Source organism: Mobula birostris, chromosome 8 (genome assembly GCF_030028105.1).
Source record: "Mobula birostris isolate sMobBir1 chromosome 8, sMobBir1.hap1, whole genome shotgun sequence".
In the NCBI taxonomy this organism is placed as follows: domain Eukaryota; kingdom Metazoa; phylum Chordata; class Chondrichthyes; order Myliobatiformes; family Myliobatidae; genus Mobula; species Mobula birostris.
In genome coordinates this window covers 115,259,491-115,286,305 of record NC_092377.1, presented here as the reverse complement: position 1 = coordinate 115,286,305, position 26,815 = coordinate 115,259,491, and the positions used below count along the sequence as shown (strand labels likewise).

The 26,815-nt window shown below is 42.2% G+C and overlaps 1 protein-coding gene across 2 annotated transcripts; it reads right to left on the bottom strand.

Moving 5' to 3' along the window:
- Positions 1-3,400: 3,400 nt before the first annotated feature.
- Positions 3,401-25,144, bottom strand: coa6 (cytochrome c oxidase assembly factor 6). 2 transcript variants are annotated; one of them, XM_072267182.1, is made up of 4 exons: positions 24,922-25,144; positions 20,919-21,095; positions 6,050-6,194; positions 3,401-4,960 (listed from the first exon to the last, which is right to left on the bottom strand). In XM_072267182.1, the coding sequence occupies exons 3-4, from the start codon at positions 6,191-6,193 to the stop codon at positions 4,865-4,867; spliced, it is 240 nt and encodes a 79-aa protein (XP_072123283.1). In that variant the 5' UTR covers position 6,194; positions 20,919-21,095; positions 24,922-25,144; the 3' UTR covers positions 3,401-4,864. The 2 variants fall into 2 exon arrangements, with proteins under 2 accessions (XP_072123283.1, XP_072123282.1); XM_072267181.1 differs by lacking the exon at positions 20,919-21,095 and having other exon boundaries at positions 24,922-25,106.
- Between the last annotated feature and the right edge of the window lie 1,671 nt (positions 25,145-26,815).

Genomic DNA, 26,815 nt, shown 5'->3' with positions numbered 1-26,815 from the left:
TTTACAAGGATGTTGCCTGGATTGAGGAGCATGCCTTATGAAAATAGGTTGAGTGAACCCGGCCTTTTCTCCTTGGAGCTATGGAGGATGAGAGGAGACCTGATAGAGGTGTACAAGAGGGTGAGAGGCATTGATCATGTGGGTAGTCAGAGGCTTTTTCCCAGGGCTGATAGCTAACACAAGAGGGCACAATTTTAAGGTGCTTGGAAGTAGGTACAGAGGAGATGTCAGGGTAATTATTTTTACGCAGAGAGTGGTGAATGCGTGGAATGGGCTGCTGGCAGCAGTGGAGGCAGAAACGATAGGGTCTTTTAAGAGAGTCCTGGATAGGTACATGGAGCTTAGAAAAATAGAGAGCTATGGTCATTTCTAAGGTAAGGACATGTTCGGCACAGCTTTGTGGGCCGAAGGGCCTGCATTGTGCTGTAGGTTTTCTATGTTTCTATTGCAAATGTCATTCCATTCTTTAAGAAGAGGGAAGCAGAAGGAGGAAATTTTAGGGCAAGAGTCATAGATCACTGCAGCACAGACTAGCCCATCTAGACCAATCCAGACTGTTATTCCGTCTAGTCCAATCAACTCGCACCTGGACCATAGCCCTCCCATCCATGTACTCATCCACACTTCTCTTAAATGTTGAAATCAAACCCACATCCACCATTTCCGTGGTAGCTCTTTCCACACTCTCACCACTCTCTAATTGAAGAAGTTCCCCCCATATTCCCCTTAATCCATGACCTCTAGTTCTAGTCTCACCCAACCTCAGTGGATAGAGCCTGCTTGCATTTACCCTACGTTCCTTATGTTATCTGTGTATGGTATACAAAATTACATCTCCATAATACATAGATTTCAAACTACGAGTGTATGATACTTCGTGTAAATGTCAATGCCAACCCAAACTAGGAGTCTTTTGATACTGGGCTAGAAAATATTTGGTTATGTAATCATCCATTCACTCCAAACTGAAACAGACACTTCCCAAACCTAATGAGAGTCAAAAACAACAAAATTACTCATTTAGCCGAAGTCTTGATGCAAAACATGCCACTGTTGCAATTAAAAGTGTGAATTGTGATGTGCTTTGCACATTTTTGGGAACATTGGACCACATTAAAGGACTTTAGGAACACAGCAGCAAGGCTGGTAGTTCTCCTTAGATCAGCAATGAAACTACTCAAATATTCTCTCCAGATCAATACTGAGTACTACACAGCATTTATTTCTATCATGATTGAAACATTTCCATATATTCAGTCAACAGAATCTATCCAGCAACCTTAAATAGTACAAATAAATGATTCTTCGGACCTTTATTATGCCATTGATCTTGGAGTAGGTAATAAGGTTGGCACGTCATGGGATAAAGTTCTACATTCTATAATCTCACAATTATATACCTTGAGTATGATATTCAGGGTTTTGTACGTCAGTAAACGAATTAAAAAATTAAAAGCCAAGAGGTGGTTATGCCATTCCCTTTGCACTTGTGATCCCCCCCCCCCACACAAAGATTTCCTCAACCAACACACATCAAAGTTGCTGGTGAACGCAGCAGGCCAGGCAACATCTCTAGGAAGAGGTGCAGTCGACGTTTCAGGCCGAGACCCTTCGTCAGGACTTCCTCTGGCTGCTATTTCGACTGAAGTTGAGAAGAAGTTCTTCTAAGTTTTTTCCCCATGGAAAAAAGAAACCAGTCAACATAGTCATTTTTGACACGGTCTTTAATTACAGAACAGGCACATACATTTCCTTTTAATTGAGCAATGATACTTTTAGATTTCTATGAAAGGGAAGAGTAGAAATTAAATTTGGGTTTCTGGAAGGTGTAAAAGTACTTGCATATGGTTCTTGCATTCGAGTTTTGCATGAAAAATTACTGATTCTATCCTTCCAAAGAGTTATTTTATACACTACTGATAATGCAAATATTTAGAAATATCATACAACATTGTTGGTTTGCATCCTTTTCTGCCTCTTTAGTACAGAATAACTAATATATTCATTAAATCTTCCCTTCTCAAGTCCCACAACTGTCTCCACCATGAGCTTCTCCCCAAGAACTGTTGCTGTGGGAGCACAATGAGGGAAGTTACTTAAGTACACCAGATTCCAGTTAATTGGGCCTTTGGTTAATCAGGGCACCCACTTATTTGGGACAACTCTTAAAGAACAAAAACTAATCGAGAAAATAGCCAGGATCCCCTTTGTTTATTTGGTCCACTAAGTCGCTTAATTGGGATAGGAGAATGTTGACGATCAATTTGTAACTAGCGTCAATCGTGCACTTGTGTGGCCGTTAGACACTACACCGTGCTTAGAGCAAATGCTTTTTAGTGTCAGTTGCATGTGCCTGTGTTATATTATCAATTTGGGCTAATGCTCTGCCGATTCAAAGCAGTGATTTTTGATCATTTTTATTGTTTTGACTTTAAAAAAAATTTCAGATCCTTGCCAAGATATCACAAAAAATTTGACACTAGCCAAAAAAATTACACTACTGGACCAAATTAAAAACCATCGCCCTAACACCACTTATTTATTGCTGCATTACGACACTACTTCATGCTGAAAGGCAATAAAGGCAGTCCATTACCTGCACTGATTTTGTTCATTTACAGTCAATCAAAAGATCACGGCAGTGTACACTAGATGATTTCCTCTGTTGATAACTATTAGGAACTAATACATAGTTTTTTAGTACTGTAGTAGTCTTGGAGGTGTTCAAATTTGTTCCCTATAGTTAAACAGAGTTTGTCTTTTTTCATTCCCTTTTAACTATTTCCAAGAAACTTTGGCTTCTTGGGGCAGCTGCTTAATTGGGCTGAAATGTCCTGGTGCCGATGTGTTCCCTCCAGTGTGCATCTTAAATGTTATGAATGTGCATTCCTCCAAATGTGTGTAGCAGTTAGTTACTCTTTTATTATCTAAAGACAGCCATTTGAAGTGATCGGCTTAAGGTTGTTATAGCCGGGGGGTGGTAACAGGGACAAGCTCCCACTATCTATTAAATGCTCCCAATGGTGTGCATCTCAAATAGCCTCTGACAACCAAGTCCAGTTCCTGGCCTTCATGTGTGGCTTAGCTACTAAGCCCAGCGGAATCATTACTACTGACAGGAAAGGAGGCAAAGGTGTGTAACTGTTACCTTAAAACCAGTCATTCGAGCAGTGGGGCTCATCAGTCATGGTTGGCAGCTCATCTAGAAGGAAAACTCTGATCTCAAACCTCCAAACAACAGGAATTCTGCAGATACTGAAAATTCAAGCAACACACATCAAAGTTGCTGGTGAACGCAGCAGGCCAGGCAGCATCTCTAGGAAGAGGTGCAGTCGACGTTTCAGGCCGAGACCCTTCGGCCTGAAACATCGACTGCACCTCTTCCTAGAGATGCTGCCTGGCCTGCTGCGTTCACCAGCAACTTTGATGTGTGTTGTTCGATCTCAAACCTCCGCTGCCTTACAGCTACACCCACTCATGGGGAAGGCTCCGGGAATAAACCCCTGAGGGAAAAATTCTGAATCCAGAGTTCCCAAGGCAGTCCTATGTTGAGCTCAATGCAGACTGGCAACTTGTAACGCTGCTAGTGCCAAACTGTTTCAGTCTCTGCCATTTATTTGGATTCATCAGCTGTGTGGAGAGGGGGAGCCTGCAGCATGGGCAACAGCTTGCTCTCCGTATTGTACCGTCCTGGCTTGTGTATCACATAGACAGCTGGGATGCACCATCCATGGTCAACCCCGACCAATGGAGGGCTTCAATTGAAGTGAAACCTTGTGCAGCTGAGACTCAGCGAGAGTGATACTTCAGATTCAAAATTGTTTTCAACATTATACTGAGTTAAAGAGGAAATCAAAGCGACTTAAAATAAATAAGTAGTCCAGCTACAAATGATCCAGCACTGCTGGAGAAACCCAGTTTGTGTTATACTGGTTGACCAGCAGAGGGAGCAGAGGTAATAACACTCAACAATTAACCATAAAAAACATTCTCTGACTAATCTGTGTTGAGTATGACATTTTTAAATACCAATAGGACAATATCACTAGTATTTTGGGAATAAAAAACACAAGTCAAAAGGCCATTTAGCGCATCAATCTCAATTTGGAGGGGTGAACAAATTTGTAAAACACAAATCTAATCCTTGTAAATGGAGGTCAAATTTGAAGGATGAAAACAAAGGACAGCAATAATACCAGGCTGGCTGCAGCTCAGTCACTGGAATTCAGATGTGAATAAATTCAGCAAACTTACAATGTACTGATTTTGGCTGCAGTTTTCCTTACATCACATTTGGTATCAGTACTAAATCAAATGGCAAGTACGCTAACAGCACAACGTGACAGTAAATGATGTTCACAATATCATTCTCTCTGGAAGGCAGAGCTACAAAAGCAAAGTAAAGAAGAAGCTGGAATTCTGAAATGGCATCAACCCAAGAATGTTATCCTCTTCTGGCTTCATAGACAATACCCAACTGTTTCAATGTCTCCAGCAGTTTCATTTATTGCAGTACACCTGTGATGTAATGGGGGTAAAAATTCCTCCAATCACCACCTGAAACTAAATGCTTTTGCTATAAAGCACACTGACATAAACAGCAACTGCACCAAATAACCATCCTTCTCCACTTTCAACTGGGGAATCTTAACAGAGAGCAAAATTACTCCATAAACATTTCAGAAAGAGGACGCCATTGCCAAGAATAGCCAGTCACTACCACCCACCCCAACCTCTCAACCACTGATGGAAACAAATGCCAAAAGTGTCCAGATTTTTGCACTCAGCTGCTGGACTTGGATCCCATGGCAGCCAATCAACAGCCACCAAAAGATGAGTGAGTTCAGTCTCTTTGGGCAGGCGATTATAACTTGTCACCACCCTCCTGAGGTTGATATCCTCCACTTTGCATTCTTGCCTTGTACTTCAGATAGTCTCTTCTTTTGTCAAAATACTTGATCTGGAGAGCAAAAGGCAGTCCGTTACAAATCACCGAAAGGCAATGAAGGAACAGATGAGACTATAAGACATAGAAGCAGAATCAGGCCATTTGACCCATCGACTCTACTCTACAATTCCTTCAATCTCATTCTCCTGCCTTCTCTCTGTAACCTTTGACACCTTAGACTAATCAGGAACCTATCAATCGCTGCTTTAAATATATATATGTAAATATGCCTGATGAAACCACACTGGAGTTGGAGGAGTAATACCTCATATTCCATCTGAGTTGCCTCCAACCCGATGGCATAAATATCGATTTGTCCAACTTTGTGTTATTTCTCCTCACCCCCTCTCTCCAATTCCCTGTTTTTTCATTCCCAATTCTGGCTTCCTGCTTACCCCTTCTCTTCTCCACACCAGCCCACCACCTGCCTCTGGTCCACCCTCCTTTCCCAAAAGATTCCTTCTTCTTCAGCCGTTTGCCTCTTTCTCCTATCTCCTCCCAGCTTCTTACTTCATTCCCTCTCTCAGATACCCACCTTTTCCCTCACTTGGTTTCACCAATCACCTGCCAGCTTGCCCTCCTCCTCCTCCCCCCACCTTTTTCCCCATTCTGCTCCAGTCCTGATGAAGAGTCGCAGCTGAAAATATCATCTGTTTATTCCTCTCCATAGATGCTGCCTGACCTGCTCAGTTCCTTCACAATTTTGTGTTCATCTTCTTGTTGCTTGCAATACCTTCAGTCCAATTCCAGTTCCCCATGTTCTCTTACCGCCAAGCCTGATGGAATCTTACTAAGTGTGCCAAGTTTGGGTCAGGTGTCTGAGGTAGAATTAGGGAAGAACTCCAAAAGTTTGGGGCTGAGCAGATGGAATCACTTTCACCATTGATAGAGTAATTAAATACAGGGATCTGGAAGATCATAGATTTCTCAAACTTACACCTCTGAAGCTGCAAACAGATCTCAGTGTTCTGATTTGAGAATCACCCTCAAGTAAGACACCACAATCTCAAGGAAAGTCTTGATGTAGTGTGAAGGTGTATAAATATGTGGAGCTGTTCTGGGCATTTTTGTTGCTTAAAACTCCATGGTTGTAATACTCACCCATTGCTGTGGGCAGCTGCTTTCAAATACTGTTCTGAATTTCTGACACTCTGAAAAATCTTCGTCAGTCTGATCCAGACATTGCCAGTACTTGTCCCTCGCTCCCCAACAGACCTTTCTCTCCTCCGCTGTCGGAGCAGTCATTCTACCGGGAAAATCATAATTTGTTTTTATTGATACAGGCTGCCTCAGTAAAAAAAAGTCTGTAGAGTCACAACCAGAGGCCAGTTAGTTTACCGCACAAGGCCAAAGGATTCAGATTTATCATGAAACATAAAGTGAAATCTGAATTTGCTTTAGCAACTCAACACCATCCAAGGAAGTGCTGGGGGCAGCTCACAAGAGTCACCACGTATTCCAGTGCCAATATACTATGCCCACAATGTTCAGCAGAACAACACAGACAACAAAACACAACAAGTCTTTTTTCTCCCCCGTCCCCAACCCACTTACATACACTGACAGGTCTCCAGCCACAGGATGGGCTGCCTCTGGACCTCCCGGTCTCAATCTAGGTGTAACTCCTGCCCTTTCACATCTTCTCTCACCATCAATCAGGTAATTAAATGACATATACTTTTTGCCTGACCCACTGAGTTCTGAGTTTGGCCCCATTTGCTCTCGACTGTTTACATGTTCATCAGACTCCTGAAACAGACTCACGATTCTAAGCTACGACGCAGGATGACATTACTGAGCGAACAGAGGAGAAGATTGAAGACTGTTTTCAAACCTTCCATCACAAGCACATGTCCCCATTAGAGGACACCATCCATCACTGGAAATTCTCCCCCGCTTCTTGCTACTACCACTGGGGAGGAGGAACAGAAGCTGAAGATTCCCACTCCATGTTCTTGCCCTTCGCCATCAGATATCTGAACAGTCCATGAACTCACTAGTTGTCTTTTGCACTATTTATTTTTGTAACATAGTCATTTTTATGCACTGTACAGCTGCTGCAAAACAACAAATATCACAACATATATGAGTGATAATAAACCAAGTCCATCTCTTGGCCTTCGCGTACGATTTAGCTATTAAGCCCAGCAGAACTGCATCTACTGACAGGGAAGGTAGGTTACTAATGCCTTAAAACTAGTCGCTTAGGGCAGAGGAGGTTCGCCAGCCATGGTTAGTAGTTCACCTAGGAGAAGGAACACTCTGATCTCAAACCTTCGCTGCCTTGCAACTATACCTATTCATGGAGAAGCATTTGGGAGTAAACCCTGAGGGAAAAATCTGGAGCTGGAGTCCCTAAGGCAGCCCTACTCTGAGTTCAACACTGACTGGCAACTCCTGCGATGCCACCTATTCCAAATTGTATAGAGTTCTGCCATTCCTTTGGATTCAACAACTGTGTGGAGAGGAGAAGCCACTACATAGGGAACAGTTTAGTCTCCATATCATACTGTCCTGACTTGCATATCATGAAGACAGGAGAAGAAGGAAAAGATGGAATACGAAGGTAAGTTAGCCAATAATATTAAAGAGGATACCAAAAGTTTCTTCAGATATATAAATTGTAAAAGAGTGGTAAGAGTGGATACTGGACCGCTGGAAAATGATGCTGGAGAGGTAGTAATGGGGGACAAGGAAATGGTGGATGAACTGAATAAGAATTTTGCATCAGTGTTCACTGTGGAAGACACTAACAGTATGCCAGCAGCTCAAGAACGTCGGGGGATAGAAGTGTGTGAAATTGCCATTAATAGGGAGAAGGTTCTTGGGACACTGAAACGTCTAGAGATAGATCAGTCACCTGCACCAGATGGTGTTCTGGACCCTGAGTTCTGGAAGAGGTGGCTGAGGAGATTGTGGAGGCATTAGTAATGATCTTTCAAGAATCACTAGATTATGCATGGTTCTGGAGGATTGGAAAAATTGCACATATCACTCCACTCTTCAAGGGAGAGAGGCAAAAGGAGGAAAATTATAGGCCAGTTAGTCTGACCTCAGTGGTTGGGAAGATGTTGGAGTTGATTGTTAAGGATGTGCTTTCGGGGTACTTGGAGGCACATGATAAAATAGGCAGTAGCCAGCAAGGGTAAATCTTGCCTGACAAATCTGTCAGAATTCTTTGAAAAAATACCAAGCAGGATTAACAAAGGAGAATAGGTGGTGTTGTGTACCTGGATTTTCTGAGGCCTTTAACAAGGTGCAACACATGAGGCTGCTTAACAAGAGCCCATGGTATTACAGGAAAGATTCTAGCATGGATAAAGCAATGGCTGATTAGTAGGAGACGAAGAGTTGGAATATAATTTTAGTTTCCCAAATATTGATTGGCATCTCCCTACAGCGAGGGGTTTAGATGGGGTGCAGTTTGTTAGGTGTGTTCAGGAAGGTTTCTTGATACAATATGTAGATAAGCCTACAAGAGCAGAGGCTGTACTTGATCCGGTATTGGGAAATTAACCTGGTCAGGTGTCAGGTCTCTCAGTGGGAGAGCATTTTGGAGATAGTGATCACAATTCTATCTCCCTTACCGCAGCATTGGAGAGGGAAGACAAGGAAACGTTTAATTGGAGTAAGGGGAAATATGAGGCTATCAGGCAGGAACTTGGAAGCATAAATTGGGAACAGATGTTCTCAGGGAAATGTACAGAAGAAATGTGGCAAATGTTCAGAGGATACTTGCATGGAGTTCTGCATAGGTACGTTCCAATGAGACGGGAAAGGATGGTAGGGTACAGGAACCGTGGTGTATAAAGGCTGTTGTAAATCTAGCCAAGAAAAAGAGAAGCGCTTACAAAAGGTTCAAAAAACTAGGTAATGATAGTGATCTAGAAAATTATAAGCCTAGCAGGAAGAGGATTAAGAAAGAAATTAGGAGAGCCAGAAGGAGCCATGAGAAGGCTTTGGCAGGTAGGATTAAGGAAAACCCCAAGGAATTCTACAAGTATGTGAAGAGCAAGAGGATAAGATGTGAAAGGATAGGACCAATCAAGTGTGACAGTGGAAAAGTGTGTATGGAACCGAAGGAGATAGCAGAGGAACTTAATGAATACTTTGCTTCAGTATTCACTACGGAAAACGATCTTGCTGTGTGGATAGTCAGAGGCTTCTTCCCAGGGCTGAAATGGTTGCCACAAGAGGTCACAGGTTTAAGGTGCTGGGGAGTAGGTACAGAGGAGATGTCAGGGTTAAGTTTTTTACTCAGAGAGTGGTGAGTGCGTGGATTGGGCTGCCGGCAATGGTGGTGGAGTCGGATACGATAGGGTCTTTTAAGAGACTTTTGAACAGGTACATGGAGCTTAGAAAAATAGAGGGCTATAGGTAAGCCTAGTAATTTCTAAGGTAGGGACATGTTTAGCACAACTTTGTGGGTCGAAGCGCCTGTATTGTGCTGTAGGTTTTCTATGTTTCTATGATTGTAGGGATAACTTACAGCGGACTGAAAAGCTTCAGCACGTAGCTATTAAGAAAGAGGATGCGCTGGAGCTTTTGGGAAGTGTCAAGTTGGTTTAAGTTGGAACCGGACGAGATGTACCCCAGGCTACTGTGGGAGGTGAGGGCGGAGATTACTGAGCCTCAGGCGATGATCTATGCATCATCAATGAGGACGGGAGAGGTTCCGGAGGACTAGAGGGTTGCAGATGTTGTTCCCTTATTCAATAAAGGGAGTGGAGATAGCCTTGGAAATTGTAGACCAGTGAGTCTTACATCAGTCATTGATAAAGCTGATCGAAAAGATCTAGAGAGGCAGGATTTATGAGCATTTGGAGAAGCATAATATGATTAGAAATAGCATAGCTTTGTCAAAGGCAGGTCGTGCCTTATGAGCCTGATTGAATTTTATGAGGATGTAACTTAACATATTAATAAAGGTAGAGCAGTAGATGTAGTGTATATGGATTTCAGCAAGGCATTTGATAAGGTACACCATGCCAGGCTTACTGAGAAAGTAAGGAGGCATGGGATCCAAGGGGACCTCGTTTTGTGGATCCAGAATTGGCTTGCCGACAGAAGGCAAAGAGTGGTTGTAGATGGGTCATTTCTGCATGGAGGTCGGTGACCAGTGGTGTGTCTCAGGGATCTGTTCTGGAACACCTTCACTTCGTCATCTTTATAAATGATCTCGATGACAAAGTGGCGGGATGGGTTAGTAAATTTGCTGATGACACAAAGGTTGGGGGTGCTGTGGATAGTGTGGAGGGCCGTCAGAGGTTACAGCGGGACATTGAAAGGATGCAAAACTGGACCAAGAAGTGGCAGATGGAGTTCAACCCATAGTTCACTTTGGTTGGTCAAATATGATGACAGAATATAGCATTAATGGTAAGACTCTTGGCAGTGTAGAGGATCAGAGGGATCTTGGAGTCCGAGTCCATAAGATACTCAAAGCTGCTGCGCAGGTTGACTCTGTGGTTAAGAAGGCATACATCAACCTTCTTCAACCATGGGATTGAGTTCAGGAGCCAAGAGGTAATGTTGCAGCTAAATAGGACCCTAGTCAGACCCCACTTGGGAGTACTATACTCAGTCCTGGTTGCCTCACTGCAGAATGTGGAAACTATAGGAAGGGTGCAGAGATTTACAAGGATGTTGCCTGGATGGGGGAGCATGCCTTATGAGAATAGGTTGAGTGAACTCGGCCTTTTCTTCTTGGAGTGATGGAGGATGAGAAGTGAACTGATAGAGGTGTATATGATGATGAGATGCAATGATCATGTGGGTAGTCAGTGCTGAAATGGCTAACACAAGAGGGCACAGTTTTAAGATGCTTGGAAGTAGGTACAGAAATGTCAGGGGTAAGTTGATTTTTTATGCAGAGTGGTGAGTGCGTGGAATGGGCTGCCAGCGACGGTGGTGGAGGCAGACACAATAGGGTCTTTTAAGGAACTCCTGGATAGGTACATGGAGCTTAGAAAAATAGAGGGCTATATGTAACCCTAGGTAATTTCTAAACTAAGTACATGTTTGGCACAGCATTGTGGACCGAAAGGCCTGTATGGTGTTGTAGGTTTTCTATGTTTCTATAGGCCTGTAGTATGCTGTAAGTTTTCTATCTTTCTATAGGGAGCCTTTTCTAGTTGGCTGCTGGTGATATGGTGTGCCACAGTGGTCTGTTTTGGGACCCCTTCTTTTTACGTTATATGTCAATGACTTGGATGATGGAATTGATACTCTTGTGGCCAAGTTTACGGATGATAGGAAGGCAGGTGGAGGGACAGGTTGTTCTGAAGAAGAGTGGCCAGAGAAGTTCTTGGATGGATTAGGAGAATGGGCAAAGAAGTGGGAGATAAAACATAGAAAACATAGAAAACCTACAGCATAATACAGGCCTTCGGCCCACAAAGCTGTGCCAAACATGTCCTTACCTTAGAAATTACCTAGGGTTATTCATAGTCCTCTATTTCTCTGAGCTCCATGTATCTGTCGAGGAGTTTCTTAAAAGACCCTATGGTATCTGCCTCCACCACCGTCGCCGGCAGTCCATTCCACGCACTCATCACTCTCTGCATAAAAAAACTTACCCCTGACATCTCTTCAGTACCTACTTCCAAGCACCTTAAAACTGTGCCCTCCCATTTCAGCCCTGGGAAAAAGCCTCTGACTATCCACACAATCAATGCCTCTCATCATCTTATACACCTCTAATCATCTGTCGCTCCAAGGAAAAAAGGCTGAGTTCACTCAACCTATTCTCATAAGGCATGCTCCCCAATCCAGGCAACATCCTTGTAAATCTCCTCTGCACCCTTTCTATTGTTTCCACATCCTTCCTATAGTGATGCGACCAGAACTGAGCACAGTACTCCAAGTGGGGTCTGGCCAGGGCCCTATATAGCTGTAACATTACCTCTCGGCTACGAAACTCGGCCACGATTGATGAAGGTCAATGCACCGTATGCCTTCTTAACCACAGGGTCAACCTGTGTAACAGCTTTCTCGGCCCCCAAGATCCCTCTGATCCTCCACACTGCCAAGAGTCTTATCATTAATACCATATTCTGCCATCATATTTGATCTACCAAAATGAACCACCTCATACTAATCTGGGTTGAACGCCATCTGCCACTTCTCAGCCCAGTTTTGCATCCTATCAATGTCCAGCTGTAACCTCTGACAGCCCTCCACACTATCCACAACACCTCCAACCATTGTGTTATCAAATTTACTAACCCATCCCTCCACTTCTTCATCCAGGGCATTTACAAAAATCATGAAGAGTAGGGGTCCCAGAACAGATCCCTGAGGCACACCACTGACCTCCATGGAGAATATGACCAGTCTACAATCACTCTTTGCCTTCTGTGGGCAAGCCAGTTCTGGATCCACAAAGCAATGTCCCATTGGATCCCACGCCTCCTTACTTTCTCAATAAGCCTTTCATGGGGTACTTTGTCAAACACCTTGCTGATATCCATATACAATACATCTACAGCTCTACCTTCATCAATGTGTTTAGTCACATCTTCAAAAAATTCAATCAGGCTTGCAAGGCACAACCTGCCTTTCACAAAACCATGCTGACTATTCCTAATCATATTATGCCTCTCCAAATGTTCATAAATTCTGCCTCTCAGGATATTCTCCATCAACTTACCAACCACTGAAGTAACACTCACTAGTCTATAATTTCCTGGGCTATCACTACTCCCTTTCTTGTATAATGAAACAACATCCACAACCCTCCAATCCTCTGGAACCTCTCCTGTCCCCATTGATGATGCAAAGATCATCGCCAGAGGCTCAGCAATCTGCTTCCTCGCCTCCCACAGTAGCCTGGGGTACATCTCGTCCGGTCCAGTGACTTATCCAACTTGATGCTTTCTAAAAGCTCCAGCACATCCTCTTTCTTAGTATCTACATGCTCAAGCTTTTCAGTCCACTGTAAGTCATCCCTACAATCGCCAAGATCCTTTTCTATAGTGAATATTGAAGCAAAGTATTCATTAAAAATCTCTGCTATCTCCTCTGGTTCCATACACACTGTTCCACTGTCACATTGATTGGTCCTATTCTCTCACGTCTTATCCTTTTGCTCTTCACGTACTTGTAGAATGCCTTGGGGTTTTCCTTAATCCTGTCCTCCAAGGCCTTCTCATGGCTCCTTCTGGCTCTCCTGATTTCATTCTTAAGCTCCTTCCTGCTAGCCTTATAATCTTCTAGATCTCTATCATTACCTAGTTTTTTGAACCTTTCCTAAGCTCTTCTTTTCTTCTTGACTAGATTTACAACAGCCTTTGTACACCACAGTTCCTGTACCCTACCATTCTTTCCCTGTCTCATTGGAATGTATCCCCTGAACATTTGCCACATTTCCCTGAGTTGGATTATAGTGGTGGGTATATGGTGATACATTTTGATAGAAGAAATAAAAGGGTAATCTATTTTCTAAATGAAGAGAAAATTCAGAAACTTGAGGTGCAAAGGGACTTGGGGGTCCTCATGTGGGATTCCACGAAGGTTAATTTGCAGGTTGAGTTGGTGGTGAGGAAAGCAAATGCAATGTTAGCATTCATTTCAAGAGGACTAGAATATAAAAGCAATCATGTAATGTTGAGGCTTTATGAGGCACTGGTGAGGCCTCACGTGGAATACCGTGAACAGCTTTGGGCTCCTTAGGATGTGCTGAGATTGAAACGAGGTTCACGAAAATTATTCGATGTTTGAAAGGCTTGTGAAATGAAGATACTTGATGGCTCTGGGCTTGTACTCACTGGAATTTAGAAGAATGAGGGGTAACCTCATTAAAACACATTGAATGCTGAAAGGCTTAATAGAGTGGATATGAAGAGGATGTTTCCTGGGGCAGTTTAGGACCAGAGGGACTCCCTTGTAGGTCGCATTGGGCTTTGCTCCGTTCATATTGTAAATTTACTTACCACCCCTTTACTATCTTTATCAGTGTTTATAATACTTTTATGTGTTTGAATTCTGAATTTTAATCAACGGAAATGGCTTAAAGAGGAAGAAAGGCATTAGCCGAAGGCAAGGAATCTGGTAATGGAAATGGAAAGATGTCTTTGAACAGCCTAAAAAGTCTCAACTTACTTTAGGGGCTATCTCGAATTTATTGGATGAAACATTTGATAAAAGATTTACTACCTTGGAAGTATGGTTAAAGGAGAGCGAAGGTAGATTGGCAGCACTTGAAAAGAAGAATGAAAAGCAGCAGCGCAAATTTCAGAGCTTACTGAAGCTGGAAAACAGAGCGATCACAGACTGAACAACAGGAATTCTGCAGATGCTGGAAATTCAAGCAACACACATCAAAGGTCACAGACTGAATTCTTTGGAAAAGAAATTAACTTCGACCACTCATACATTGGAGCAGTATAAAGGAAAGATTATTGATTTGGAGAGTCGAAGACAGAATTTGTGACAGACTCAATGAAGTCATCGAGAGTGGGGATCTTACTAAATTTTTTTCTCAATTCTTAATGGAGGTCTTTGGCTCAGAGGTTTTTTCTTCTCTTCCTGTGCTTGAACGCTCGCATAGGGTGCAGAGACCAAAACCGCCCAAAGAGTTAAAACTGCACCATGTAATTCTTCGATTTCACTATGTGAAAACTAAGGAGCAATTAATTCGGGTTGATCGTCAGAAAGGAATTATTCAACATCAAAATCTTAAATTTCATTGGTTGAAGATTATTGTCCTGAGGTTATGCAAGAAAGATTGCGTTTTAAAACGAGATGTCGGAATTATATCGGAGGAATCTCCGACCGGCTTTGTTATATCCTGCTCACCTGAGGGTTGTTCTGCCTGATAAATGTTCTGCCTCGTTTCAATGGTTTAAAACCGTGGATGAAGCACAACAATTTCTTGAAGGTCTAAGTTTGAGAGCAGATGCCTAATTTTTTGAAGATCAGCGCTTGGGTTTGGACGTCTTAAATTTACCGTTCCTTTATGTCTGTGTACATCTGGTTTATTAGTTAATAACCAGCTTACAGATTTGGACATTTTAACTTTTTAAAATTGTATGCTTTTGAAAATTATTAAGACTCTGATTTGGTGATTATTTCCTTTTTCTTGAAATATTATTAAGATTCATTGTGTCATTTTTTAAGACCTTGTCTTTTAAAATAGTCTGCAAATGACTGTTTTTTCTCTAACTTGTGTTTGACATTCCTTTCATAATGTTTTGACCATGGGTGGTTTTCTTTCTTACTTTAAAATTTGGAGACTTGCCCTCAAGAGAGACGGGAGTAGGGAGGTTCTTAGCTAGTTCTCTGGCTGTCTATTGGCTAGGTTTTCGGTCTTTGTGGGTGGAGGGGTGGGGCTACTTTTAGATTAGTATTTTTCTTTTGGGCTGAATTGAAACTACAAAAATGTCTATATTGTTGTAACTTCCAGTTCCTCTTTAAACTTTTTTCCCTCTTTCTGATTCGTGAGTTTCCTATGCAATATGGTTAACCCTTTATATACATGGTTTATTTAAGGAAAATGGATAACATTATTAATTTTGTTTCATGGAATATGAACGGTTTGAATCATCCAATTAAACGGAAGAAGATTTTTAAAGTCTTTCATAGACTGAATGCTCAAGATTATCTTTGCGCAGGAGACCCATGTGAGGAAGGAAGATAATCAGTGCCTTTTTAGGTTTTAGAAGGGACAACAATTCCACTCTAACTCATTGGCTGAGGTGAAAAGTGTTTCTATTTTTATAGACTCCTCGATTTCATTTGTTCACTATGATACAATTTCAGACCCATATGGTAGATTTCTATTAATCGCTGGTTTACTTTGTAACCATAAAGTAGTTTTAGTTAATATTTATGCACCAAATACTGACTATCCTGAATTCTTTAAGCACTTAATTATATCTCTTCCTAATTTAAATGAATATATGTTAATAATGGGCGGAGATTTTAATTGTTGTCTGAATCCTATGATGGATAGGTCTGCACCCAATCAGGTACTTCCAAACAAATCTGCTATTTTCATTAATTCCTTTTTAGTTGACTCTGTAATTTTATAAGTTTGGAGGTTTTTACATCCTAATGAAAAAGAGTCCTCTTTCTTCTCTCATGTATATCATAATTACTCCAGAATCGATTACTTCTTTACTGATTCTCAATTAGTTTTGTTTGTTCACTGCCTGTGAATATGAAGCAATCGCCATTTCCGATCATGCATCTTTGAAATTATCAATTAAATTAACTGATAGTACCTTTAGGACTAAACAAAGGCAATTCAATTCTATTTTGCTTCAGGATTTAAACTGTGTTAATTTCATTAAAGAACAGATTGCTTTTTTCTTTTCAACTAACTCAACGGAAGAAATTTCCAGCAGGATATTATGGGATACCGGTAAAGTATATATCCACAGGAAAATTATTTCATACTCTGCTGGATTGAAAAAACAAATTAATAATGAAATATGTACTTTGGTTGGTAAGATTAAAGAAATTGATAGAAAATATTCTACTGCTCCCAATTTGGAGCTTTATAAAGACCATAAGACAAAGGAGCAGAAGTAGGCCATTCGGCCCATCGCGTCTGCTCCACCATTTTATCATGAGCTGATCCATTTTATCCTATTTCGTCCCACTGCCCCGCCTTCTCACCATAACCTTTGATGCCCTGGCTACTCAGATACCTATCAATCTCTGCCTTAAATACACCCAATGACTTGGCCTCCACTGCTGCCCGTGGCAACAAATTCCATAGATTCACCACCCTCTGGCTAAAAAAATTTCTTCGCATCTCAGTCCAAGAGCGGACAAACGCTCCTCATATGTTAACCCTCTCATTCCTGGAATCATTCTAGTGAATCTTCTCTGTACCCTCTCCAACGTCAGAACATCCTTTCTTAAATAAGGAGACCAAAACTGCCCACAGTACTCCAAGTGAGGTCTCACCAGTGCCTTATAGAGCCTCAACATCACATCCCTGCTCCTATACTCTATTCCTCTAGAAATGAATGCCAACATTGCATTCGCCTTCTTCACTACCGACTCAACCTGAAGGTTAACTTTAAGGGAATCCTGTACGAGGACTCCCAAGCCCCATTGCATCTCAGAACTTTGAATTCTTTCCCCATTTTAATAATAGTCTGCCCATTCATTTTTTCTACCAAAGTGCATAACTATACACTTTCCAACATTGTACTTCATTTGCCACTTCTCTGCCCATTATTCCAATCTATCCAAGTCTCTCTGCAGAATCTCCGTTTCCTCAGCACTACCGGCCCCTCCACCTATCTTCGTATCGTCAGCAAACTTAGCCACAAAGCCATCTATTCCATAATCCAAATCGTTGATGTACAATGTAAAAAGAAGCGGCCCCAACATGGACCCCTGTGGAACACCACTGGTAACCGGCAGCCAACCAGAATAGGATCCCTTTATTCCCACTCTCTGTTTCCTGCCAATCAGCCAACGCTCTATCCACGTATGTAACTTTCCTGTAATTCCATGGGCTCTTATCTTGTTAAGCAGCCTCATGTGTGGCACCTTGTCAAAGGCCTTCTGAAAATTCAAATATACAACATCTACTGCATCTCCCTTATCTAGCCTACTGGTAATTTCCTCAAAAAATTGTAATAGGTTTGTCAGGCAGGATTTTCCTTTAAGGAATCCATGCTGAGTTCTGCCTATCTTGTCATATGCCTCCAGGTGCTCTGTAACCTCATCCTTGACAATCGACTCCAACAACTTCCCAACCACCGATGTCAAGCTAACAGGTCTATAATTTCCTTTTTGCTTCCTTGCCCCCTTCTTAAATAGCGGAGTGACATTTGCAATCTTCCAGTCTTCCGGAACCATGCCAGAATCTATTGACTTTTGAAAGATCATCACTAATGCCTCCGCAATCTCCACAGCTACTTCCTTCAGAACACGAGGGTGCATTCCATCTGGTCCAGGAGATTTATCGACCTTTAGCCTATTCAGCTTCCTAAGTACTTTCTCTGTCGTAATTGTGACTGCGCACACTTCTCTTCCCTGCCACCCTTGAGTGTCCGGTATCCTGCTGTCTTCCTCAGTGAAGACTGATGCAAAATACTTGTTCAGTTCCTCTGCCATCTCCTCATCTCCCATTACAATTTCTCCAGTATCATTTTCTATCGGTCCTATATCTACTCTCACCTGTCTTTTACTCTTTATATATTTGAAAAAGCTTTTAGTATCCTCTTTGATATTATTTGCTAGTTTCCTTTCATAGTTAATCTTTTCTCTCTTAATGACCTTCTTGGTTTCCTTTTGTAAGGTTTTAAAGACTTCTCAATCCTCTTTCTTCCCACTAATTTTTGCTTCCTTGTATGCCCTCTCCTTAGCTTTAACTTTGGCTTTGACTTCTCTTGTCAATCACGGTTGCATCCTTTTTCCACTCGAAAATTTCTTCTTTTTTGGAATATACCTGTCTTGCACCTTCCTCATTTCTCGCATAAACTCCAGCCACTGCTGCTCTGCCGTCTTTCCCGCCAGTGTCCCTTTCCAGTCAACTTTGGCCAGTTCCTCTCTCATGCCACTGTAGTTTCCTTTACTCCACTGAAACACCAACACATCAGATTTCGGCTTCTCTTTTTCTAATTTCACAGTGAACTCAATCATGTTATGATCACTGCCTCCCAAGGGTTCTTTCACCTCAATCTCTCCAATCACCTCCGGTTCATTACACAATACCCAATCCAGTACAGCCGATCCCCTAGTGGGCTCAACAACAAGCTGTTGGAGAGAGTTGAGCTTCAGATGCAACATAGTTTGTTATTAACAACCCCAATTGAAAATCAATTACTTAAAACTAAGAGGCAATTTTATATACGTGGTGATAAATTGGGTAAATTATTGGCTAACCAATTGAAAGCTGCTTTGGTGAAACGTCAGATTAATAGGGTTCGTAAACGGGATGGTATTTTGACTGTTGACCATGATGAAATTAACAAATCTTTTCAAGAATTTTTTACCAATTTATACCAATCAGAATTTCCTGATGATTCTACCATAATGCATTAACTTTCAAGGAAATTGAATATTCCGAAAGTATCAGTTGATGAACGTTTAGTACTAGACGCACCCATTACTGAAGAGGAAATAAAGAAAGCAATTTATTCGATAAATTCTGGTAAAGCACCTGGTCCGAATGGGTATACAGCTGAATTTTTTTAATCTTTTGCAGATTTACTTTCTCCCTGGTTATGTAAAATTTTTAAAGATGCTTTATTTGTAGGTAAATTACCACAATCCTTTTATGAAGCATCTATTTCTTTAGTTCCTTAAAAAAAAGATCTTACTGAATGTGCATATCTTTGTTGAATGTGGATTCTAAAATCCTTTCTAAAATATTAGCAATTAGATTGGAGAAGGTATTGCCACAAATTTTCTCCAAGGATCAGACAGGATTTATTAAAAATCGTTATTCCCATTTTAATGTTAGGAGGTTAATGAATATTGTATACACTACTTTATCTAAGACTCCAGAATGTGTTATCTCGCTCGACACCGGGAAGGCGTTTGATAGACTTGAATGGGAATATTTATTTAATACACTTGAGAAATTTAATTTTAGCCCAAAATTTATATCTTGGATCCAATTGATATATCATACACCTTTGGCTTCTGTATTCACTAATAATCAGAGATCCCCTTTCTTTAGGCTTTTCTGAGGTACTAGGCAGGGCTGTCCTTTGAGCCCCTTACTATTTGATATTGCCCTGGAGCCCTTGGCAATCGCTATTTGTGATTCACCCAATATATTTGGCATTACTCGTGGGAATGGGATGCATAAAGTATCACTATATGCAGATGACTTGTTACTATATATTTCTAATCCAGAGAAATCCATTCCTGCAATAATAACACTACTTGCTCAGTTTAGCAGTTTTTCTGGTAATAAATTGAATCTTAATAAGAGTGTGCTTTTTCCATTAAATATGCAAGTCTCAATTTATAGACAGTCACCATTTAGATTGGTTACTGATTATGTTATTTATTTGGGTGTTAAAATTACTAAGAAGCACAAGGATTTATTCAAAGTTAATTTTTTTACCCTTAATTGATCATGTTAAACAATTGTTTACTAAATGGTCCCCATTGTCCATATCCTTGATTGGTCAAATTAATGCTATTAAGATGATTATCTTACCTAAATTTCTGTATCTATTTCAGGCGGTATCAATTTTTATCCCTAATTTTTTTTTGATATTATTGACTCTAAAATTCATTCATATATATGGCGGAATAGAAATCCTAGGTTAGGTAAAAAATATTTACAGAAATCAAAAAAGGAAGGTGGCTTGGCTTTGCCGAATCTTAGGTTTTATTGTTAGGCAATTAATATTCAATATTTAAAGTTTTGGACACAAGAGTTGGATGAAACTCAGTGTCCACGATGGATGAACCTTGAGCAAGAGACTGTACGGGGGCTTCCATTGGCTTCTATTTTAGGGGCTGCGCTTCCCTTTGCACTTACTAAATTGAATAAACAAATGATAAATCCAATAATTAAACATACAAAACAAATATGGTTTCAATTTCGTAAATATTTTGGACTGAATACATTTATCCTGTCAAGCTCTGTTATATATCTAATTTTTTCTTGCAACCATCTAGAATTGATTAAGCTTTTCTTTTATGGAAAACAAACGGAATAATGTGTTTTCATGACTTATTTATGGATGATTGTTTTATGTCTTTTGAACAGATGTCTAATAAATATAACTTGCCTAGGTCACACTTTTTCAGATATTTACAGATTAGAAATTTTCTGAATGTTATTTTACTTTCCCATATCACATCAGATTGAAGTTACAGAAAAAATCTTAAGTTTAAGTCCCTATCGGAAGAGTTTATTTTATTTATGATTTAATTATGAAAATACGCTTAGGTACTTCTGATAAAATTAAGAATGAGTGGGAGAACTTCAGGTACCTTTACCTACAGAGAAATGGGAGAAAATTCTTCAACTAGTTAATACCTCTTCAATGTGTGCCAGACATGCTTTGATACAATTTAAGGTGGTTCATCGGGCTCATATGTCCAAGGATAAGTTAGCTCGTTTTTACTGCCATATAAATCCTGTTTGCGATAGATGTAATTCCAAGGTGGCTTCCGCGACACAGATGTTCTAGTCTTGTCCTCTTCTAAAAAAATACTGGAAAGATATTTTTGATATTATCTCAGTAGTTCTGCGTATTTACAACCACATCCTATTACTGCAATTTTTGGACTACCAGTGATAGAATCTAGTCATTTATCCTTGTCAGCTTGTCGTCTAATTGCATTTGTTACATTAATAGCTAGAAGATCCATTTTACTTAAATGGAAAGATTCCAATCCCCCTACTACATTTCAATGGTTTTCCCAAACGATAGCATGCCAAAACTTCGAAAAAATTAGGAGTGGTACAGTGGTTCAGTTAAATTTGAAGAGACTTGGAGGCCATTTATTCAATACTTTCATATGATGTAAGTTGACCACTTCTGAATCTTTTGTAATCATTTCTTGTTAATGTATAGAGGAGCAGAGTTAACAACAAATAATAATTTCAGCCTTTGTGATATGACAGCCCATTCTTTTTTTTAGTTTAGTTTTCCTTAATTCAGGGTTTTTTTTCCCTCTTTATAAAATATCTTTTTCATAGTTAGTTGCTATGAGATTGGGAGGCTAAACTATATTTGACACTTGGAATCTGTGCTTGTACATGTTAACCGTTATTAATATAATCCTGATCTCTTTGTATCTTTACTATTATAGTTATGTTTATCAATTTTGAAATTTAATAAAAAGATTGAAAAAGAAAAAAAGAAAGACCAGAGGACACAGCCTTGGAATAGAGGGGCACCTTTTAGAACAGAGAAGAGGCGGAATTTCTTCAGACAGAGAGTGGCGATTTGTTGTCACAGGCGGCTGTGGAAGCCAAGACATTGGGTATATTTAAGGAGGTTGATGGATTCTTGATTTATCAAGGCATGGAGGGAAATGGGGAGAAGGCAGGAGATTGGGCTGAGAGGGAAAATCGATCAGCTGTGATGAAATGGCTGAATAAACTCAATGGTCCAAATGGCCTAATTCTGCTTCTATATCTTATAGTCTTACAACTCAAGTCCTCAAGTCCTAGCAACATCCTTGTAAATTTTCTCTGTACTCTTGCAACTTTACTTACATCTTCCCTGTAGGTAGGTGACCAAAACTGCAAATGATACTCCAAATTAGGCTTTACCAATGTCTTATTAAAACTTCAGCATCTCCAGGCTGTTGGGAATCTCCAGCCCATGACTGATCAAAATGGAGAAGAAATTTGATAGTGTTTAAGAGCGCAAGCCCTTGAATCAGGACCACTCAGAAACCTTGAAATACATAGCAGAAGGAGCACACCACCTCACATAAACTACCTAGCTGCCCACCCCCTGCCACACAACCTATGGTAAGCCTGCATTCCCGCACTGGCCTCAACAGCCACCTTAGATCTCACAAAGAAAGAAAATATCAGTGTAATAACAAGTCAACCTCGATGCTGAAGGGCCATCTGAGAAGGAGAAGCAGAAGGACTGGGATCCACAAAGGGAGACTGAGCAAGCCCCGTCCATTCAGCAATGGGGCAACAGCATGGAGATATGGTAGGCTCACAAAGGGAGAAGATGATAGCAAGTTTTTCAATTCCTTTTTTTGATCTAGTCTTAACCTCAAAATAGAGATTTCTTGTTACAGTCTGGAAAAACCTTAACCTGAATACTGACTGTGTGGTTTGTAATAATCTGACCCTAGTGAGATTACAGGCTTTATTTATAATTGGTATAATCAGAAAAAATCTTAACTTATAGAGAAGTCCAATCATAAACAAGAGAAACTCTGCAGATGCTGGAAATCCAAGCAACACACACAAAATGCTGGAGGAATTCAGCAGGCCAGGCAGCATGTATGGAAAAAGTACAGTCAATGTTTCGGGCTAAAACCTTCCAGCAGGACTGCAGAAAAAAAGATGAGGTGTCAGAGTTAAAAGATGGGGGGAGGGTGAGAAAGGAGGAAGAAACACAAGATGATAAGTGAGACTGGGAGGGGGAGGGGTGAAGTAAAGAGCTGGGAAATTGATTGGTGAAAGAGATACAGGGCTGGAGAAGGGGGAATCTAATAGGAGAGGACAGAACGCCGTGGGAAAAAGAAAAGGGGGAGGAGCACCAGATGGGAGGCAATGGGCAGGCAAGGAGGTAAGGTGAGAGATGGAAAAGGGGATGGAGTGGGGTGGGGGGACCATGAAAGGGGGTTCCAGAAATCAATGTTCATGCCATCAGGTTGGAGGCTACCCAGTTGTTATTTCTCCAACCTAAGTGTGGCCTCATCATGACAGTAGAAGAACCCTTGGATTGACATATCAAAATGGGAATGTGAACTACAATTAAAATGGGTGGCCACTGGGAGATTCTGTTTCTTCTGGTAGATGAAGCATCATAGGTGCTCGGTGAAACGGTCTCCCAATCTACGTCAGGTCTCACCGATATACAGGAGGCCACACCAGGAGCACCAGATACAGTATATGGCCCTAAAAGACTCGCAGGTGAAGAGATGCCTCGCCTGGAAGGACTGTTTGGGACCTGAATAGTAGTGAGGGAGCAGATGTAGGGGCTTTTCATTCCAGAACAAAGGCGATGTCCTCCTTCTTCAAAGGGCTTCCCTTCCTCCACTGTCAACACTGCTCTCAACCATATCTCTTCCATTTCACTCATGTCTGCTCTCACCCCATTCTCTCACCACCATACCAGGGATAGGGTTCCTCTTGACCTCACCTATTACCTTACCAGCCTCTGCGTCCAGCACATAATTCTCCAAAACTTCCGCCATCTCCAAAGGGATCACACCACCAAGCACATCTTTCCCTCCCCCAACTTTCTACTTCTGCAGGGACCACACCCTACGCAACTCCCTTGTCCATTCATCCCTCCCCACTGATCTCCCTCCTGGCACTTATCCTTGAAAGTGGAACAAGTGCCACACCTGACCCTATGCCTCCTCCCTCATTCAGGGCTTGAAATAGTCCTTCCAGCTGAGGTGACACTTCACATGTGAGTCTGTTGGGGTCATATACTGTGTTCACTGCTCCCGGTGTGGCCTCCTGTATATCGGTGAGACCCAACGTTGATTGCGAGGCCACTTCACCAAGTACCTTTCAGAAAAAGCAGGATCTCCCAGTGGCCACCCATTTTAATTCCATTTCCCATTCTGATATGTCAGTCCATGGTCTCCTCCACTGTAGAAATGAGGCCACACTCAGGTTGGAGGAACAACACCTCATATTCCATTTTCTGGTAATGACACCCCCCCCCATTCCTTCGCCATCCTCCATCCCCTTTTCCCTCATCTCATTTCTTTGCCCACTCATCACCCCCTCTGGTGCTCGTCCCCCCATTGCTTTCTTCAATGGCTTTCTGTTCTCTCCTATTAGACTCCCCCTGCTCGAGCCCTGCATCTCTTTCACCAATTAACTTCCCGGCTCTTTACTTCATCCCTCCCCCTCCAAGCTTCACCTGTCGCCTGGTGTTTCTCTCTCCCCTCCCCCTTTCAAATCTACTCCTCAGCATTTTTTCTCCAGTCCTGCCGAAGGGTTTTGGCCCGAAACATCGAATGTGCTTTTTCTCCATAAATGCTGCCTGGCCTGCTGAGTTCCTCCAGCAGTTTGCGTGTACGTAGCTTAACTTATAGAGTATAGGCTACCAATGTGAGCACTGGACGCCTTTTGAGGAGAAACAAGCCGAAACACTTTAAGCAACTTGCATTTCTCCCCTTTTCCAACCTTTGTGACTCCCTAACACTCCCAGCCCGAACTCCACGGCTGCTTTACTAGTGTCACATGCGCTCCCGGCGTGGTCGAGAGCGAGAATCTCTACATTCCTCGTAACACTGATGCAGGAATATTTTTCAACATTTCAAGGCCCAAACTAGACACAAAATTAAGCAAAGTTCAGTTCTGTATTCACGAGCATCACCTTCGGTCCCGCGGCCTTCGGTCACCGACTGGTCCAAAATGGCGGCGGACATCTGTGTTAACCTCTGGAACTCACAATGAGGACCAAAGCGCGCTGATGGGAAAAGATTATACGTGACTCACGATGCAGTTCCGGTTAATATTGAGACTCGTGTGGCGTCGCCATCTTTGAAAAAGGCATCACGATACCGGAAGTTCAGATGGGGATGCTCGTGTAAATCCAAGCTAATGAGAACAACACACATCAAAGTTGCTGGTGAACGCAGCAGGCCAGGCAGCATCTGTAGGAAGAGGTGCAGTCTACGTTTCAGGCTGAGACCCTTCGTCAGGACTAACTGAAGGAAGTGTGAGTAAGGGATTTGAAAGTTGGAGGGGGAGGGGGAGATCCAAAATGATAGGAGAAGACAGGAGGGGGAGGGTTGGAGCCAAGAGCTGGACAGGTGATTGGCAAAAGGGATACGAGAGGATCATGGGACAGGAGGTCCGGGAAGAAAGACAAGGGGGGGGGGACCCAGAGGATGGGCGGGGGTATAGTCAGAGGGACAGAGGGAGAAAAAGGAGAGAGAGAAAAAGAATGTGTGTATAAAAATAAATAACGGATGGAGTACGAGGGGGAGGTGGGGCCTTAGCGGAAGTTAGAGAAGTCGATGTTCATGCCATCAGGTTGGAGGCTACCCAGACGGAATATAAAGTGTTGTTCCTCCAACCTGAATGTGGCTTCATCTTTACAGTAGAGGAGGCCGTGGATAGACATGTCAGAATGGGAATGGGATGTGGAATTAAAATGTGTGGCCACTGGGAGATCCTGCTTTCTCTGGCGGACAGAGCGTAGGTGTTCAGCAAAGCGGTCTCCCAGTCTGCGTCGGGTCTCGCCAATATATAAAAGGCCACATCGGGAGCACCGGACACAGTATATCACCCCAGCCGACTCACAGGTGAAGTGTCGCCTCACCTGGAAGGACTGATTGGGGCCCTGAATGGTGGTAAGGGAGGCAGTGTAAGGGCATGTGTAGCACTTGTTCCGCTTACACGGATAAGTGCCAGGAGGGAGATCAGTGGGGAGGGATGGGGGGGACGAATGGACAAGGGAGTCGCGTAGGGAGCAATCCCTGTGGAAAGCGGGGGGGGGGGGGGGAGGGAAAGATGTGCTTAGTGGTGGGATCCCGTTGGAGGTGGCGGAAGTTACAGAGAATAATATGTTGGACCCGGAGGCTGGTGGGGTGGTAGGTGAGGACCAGGGGAACCCTACACCTAGTGGGGTGGCGGGAGGATGGAGTGAGAGCAGATGTGCGTGAAATGGGGGAGATGCGTTTGAGTTGATGGTGGAGGAAGGTAAGCTCCTTTCTTTAAAAAAGGAGGACATCTCCCTCATCCTGGAATGAAAAGCCTCATCCTGAGAGCAGATGCGGCAGAGACAGAGGAATTGCAAGAAGGGGATGGCATTTTTGCAAGAGACAGGGTGAGAAGAAGAATAGTCCAGATAGCTGTGAGAGTCAGTAGACTTATAGTAGACGTCAGTAGATAAGCTGTCTCCATAGATAGAGACAGAAAGATCTAGAAAGGGGAGGGAGGTGTCAGAAATGGAGCAGGTAAACTTGAGGGCAGGGTGAAAATTGAGGCAAAGTTAATAAAGTCAACGAGCTCAGCATGCCTGCAGGAAGCAGCGCCAATGCAGGCGTCAATGTAGCGAAGGAAAAGTGGGGGACAGATACCAGAATAAGTTTAGAACATAGATTGTTCCACAAAGCCAACAAAAAGGCAGCATAGCTCGGACCCATACGGGTGCCCATAGCTACACCTTTAGTTTGGAAGAAGTGGGAGGAGCCAAAGGAGAAGTTATTAAGAGTAAGGACTAATTCCGCTAGATGGAGCAGAGTGGTGGTAGAGGGGAACTG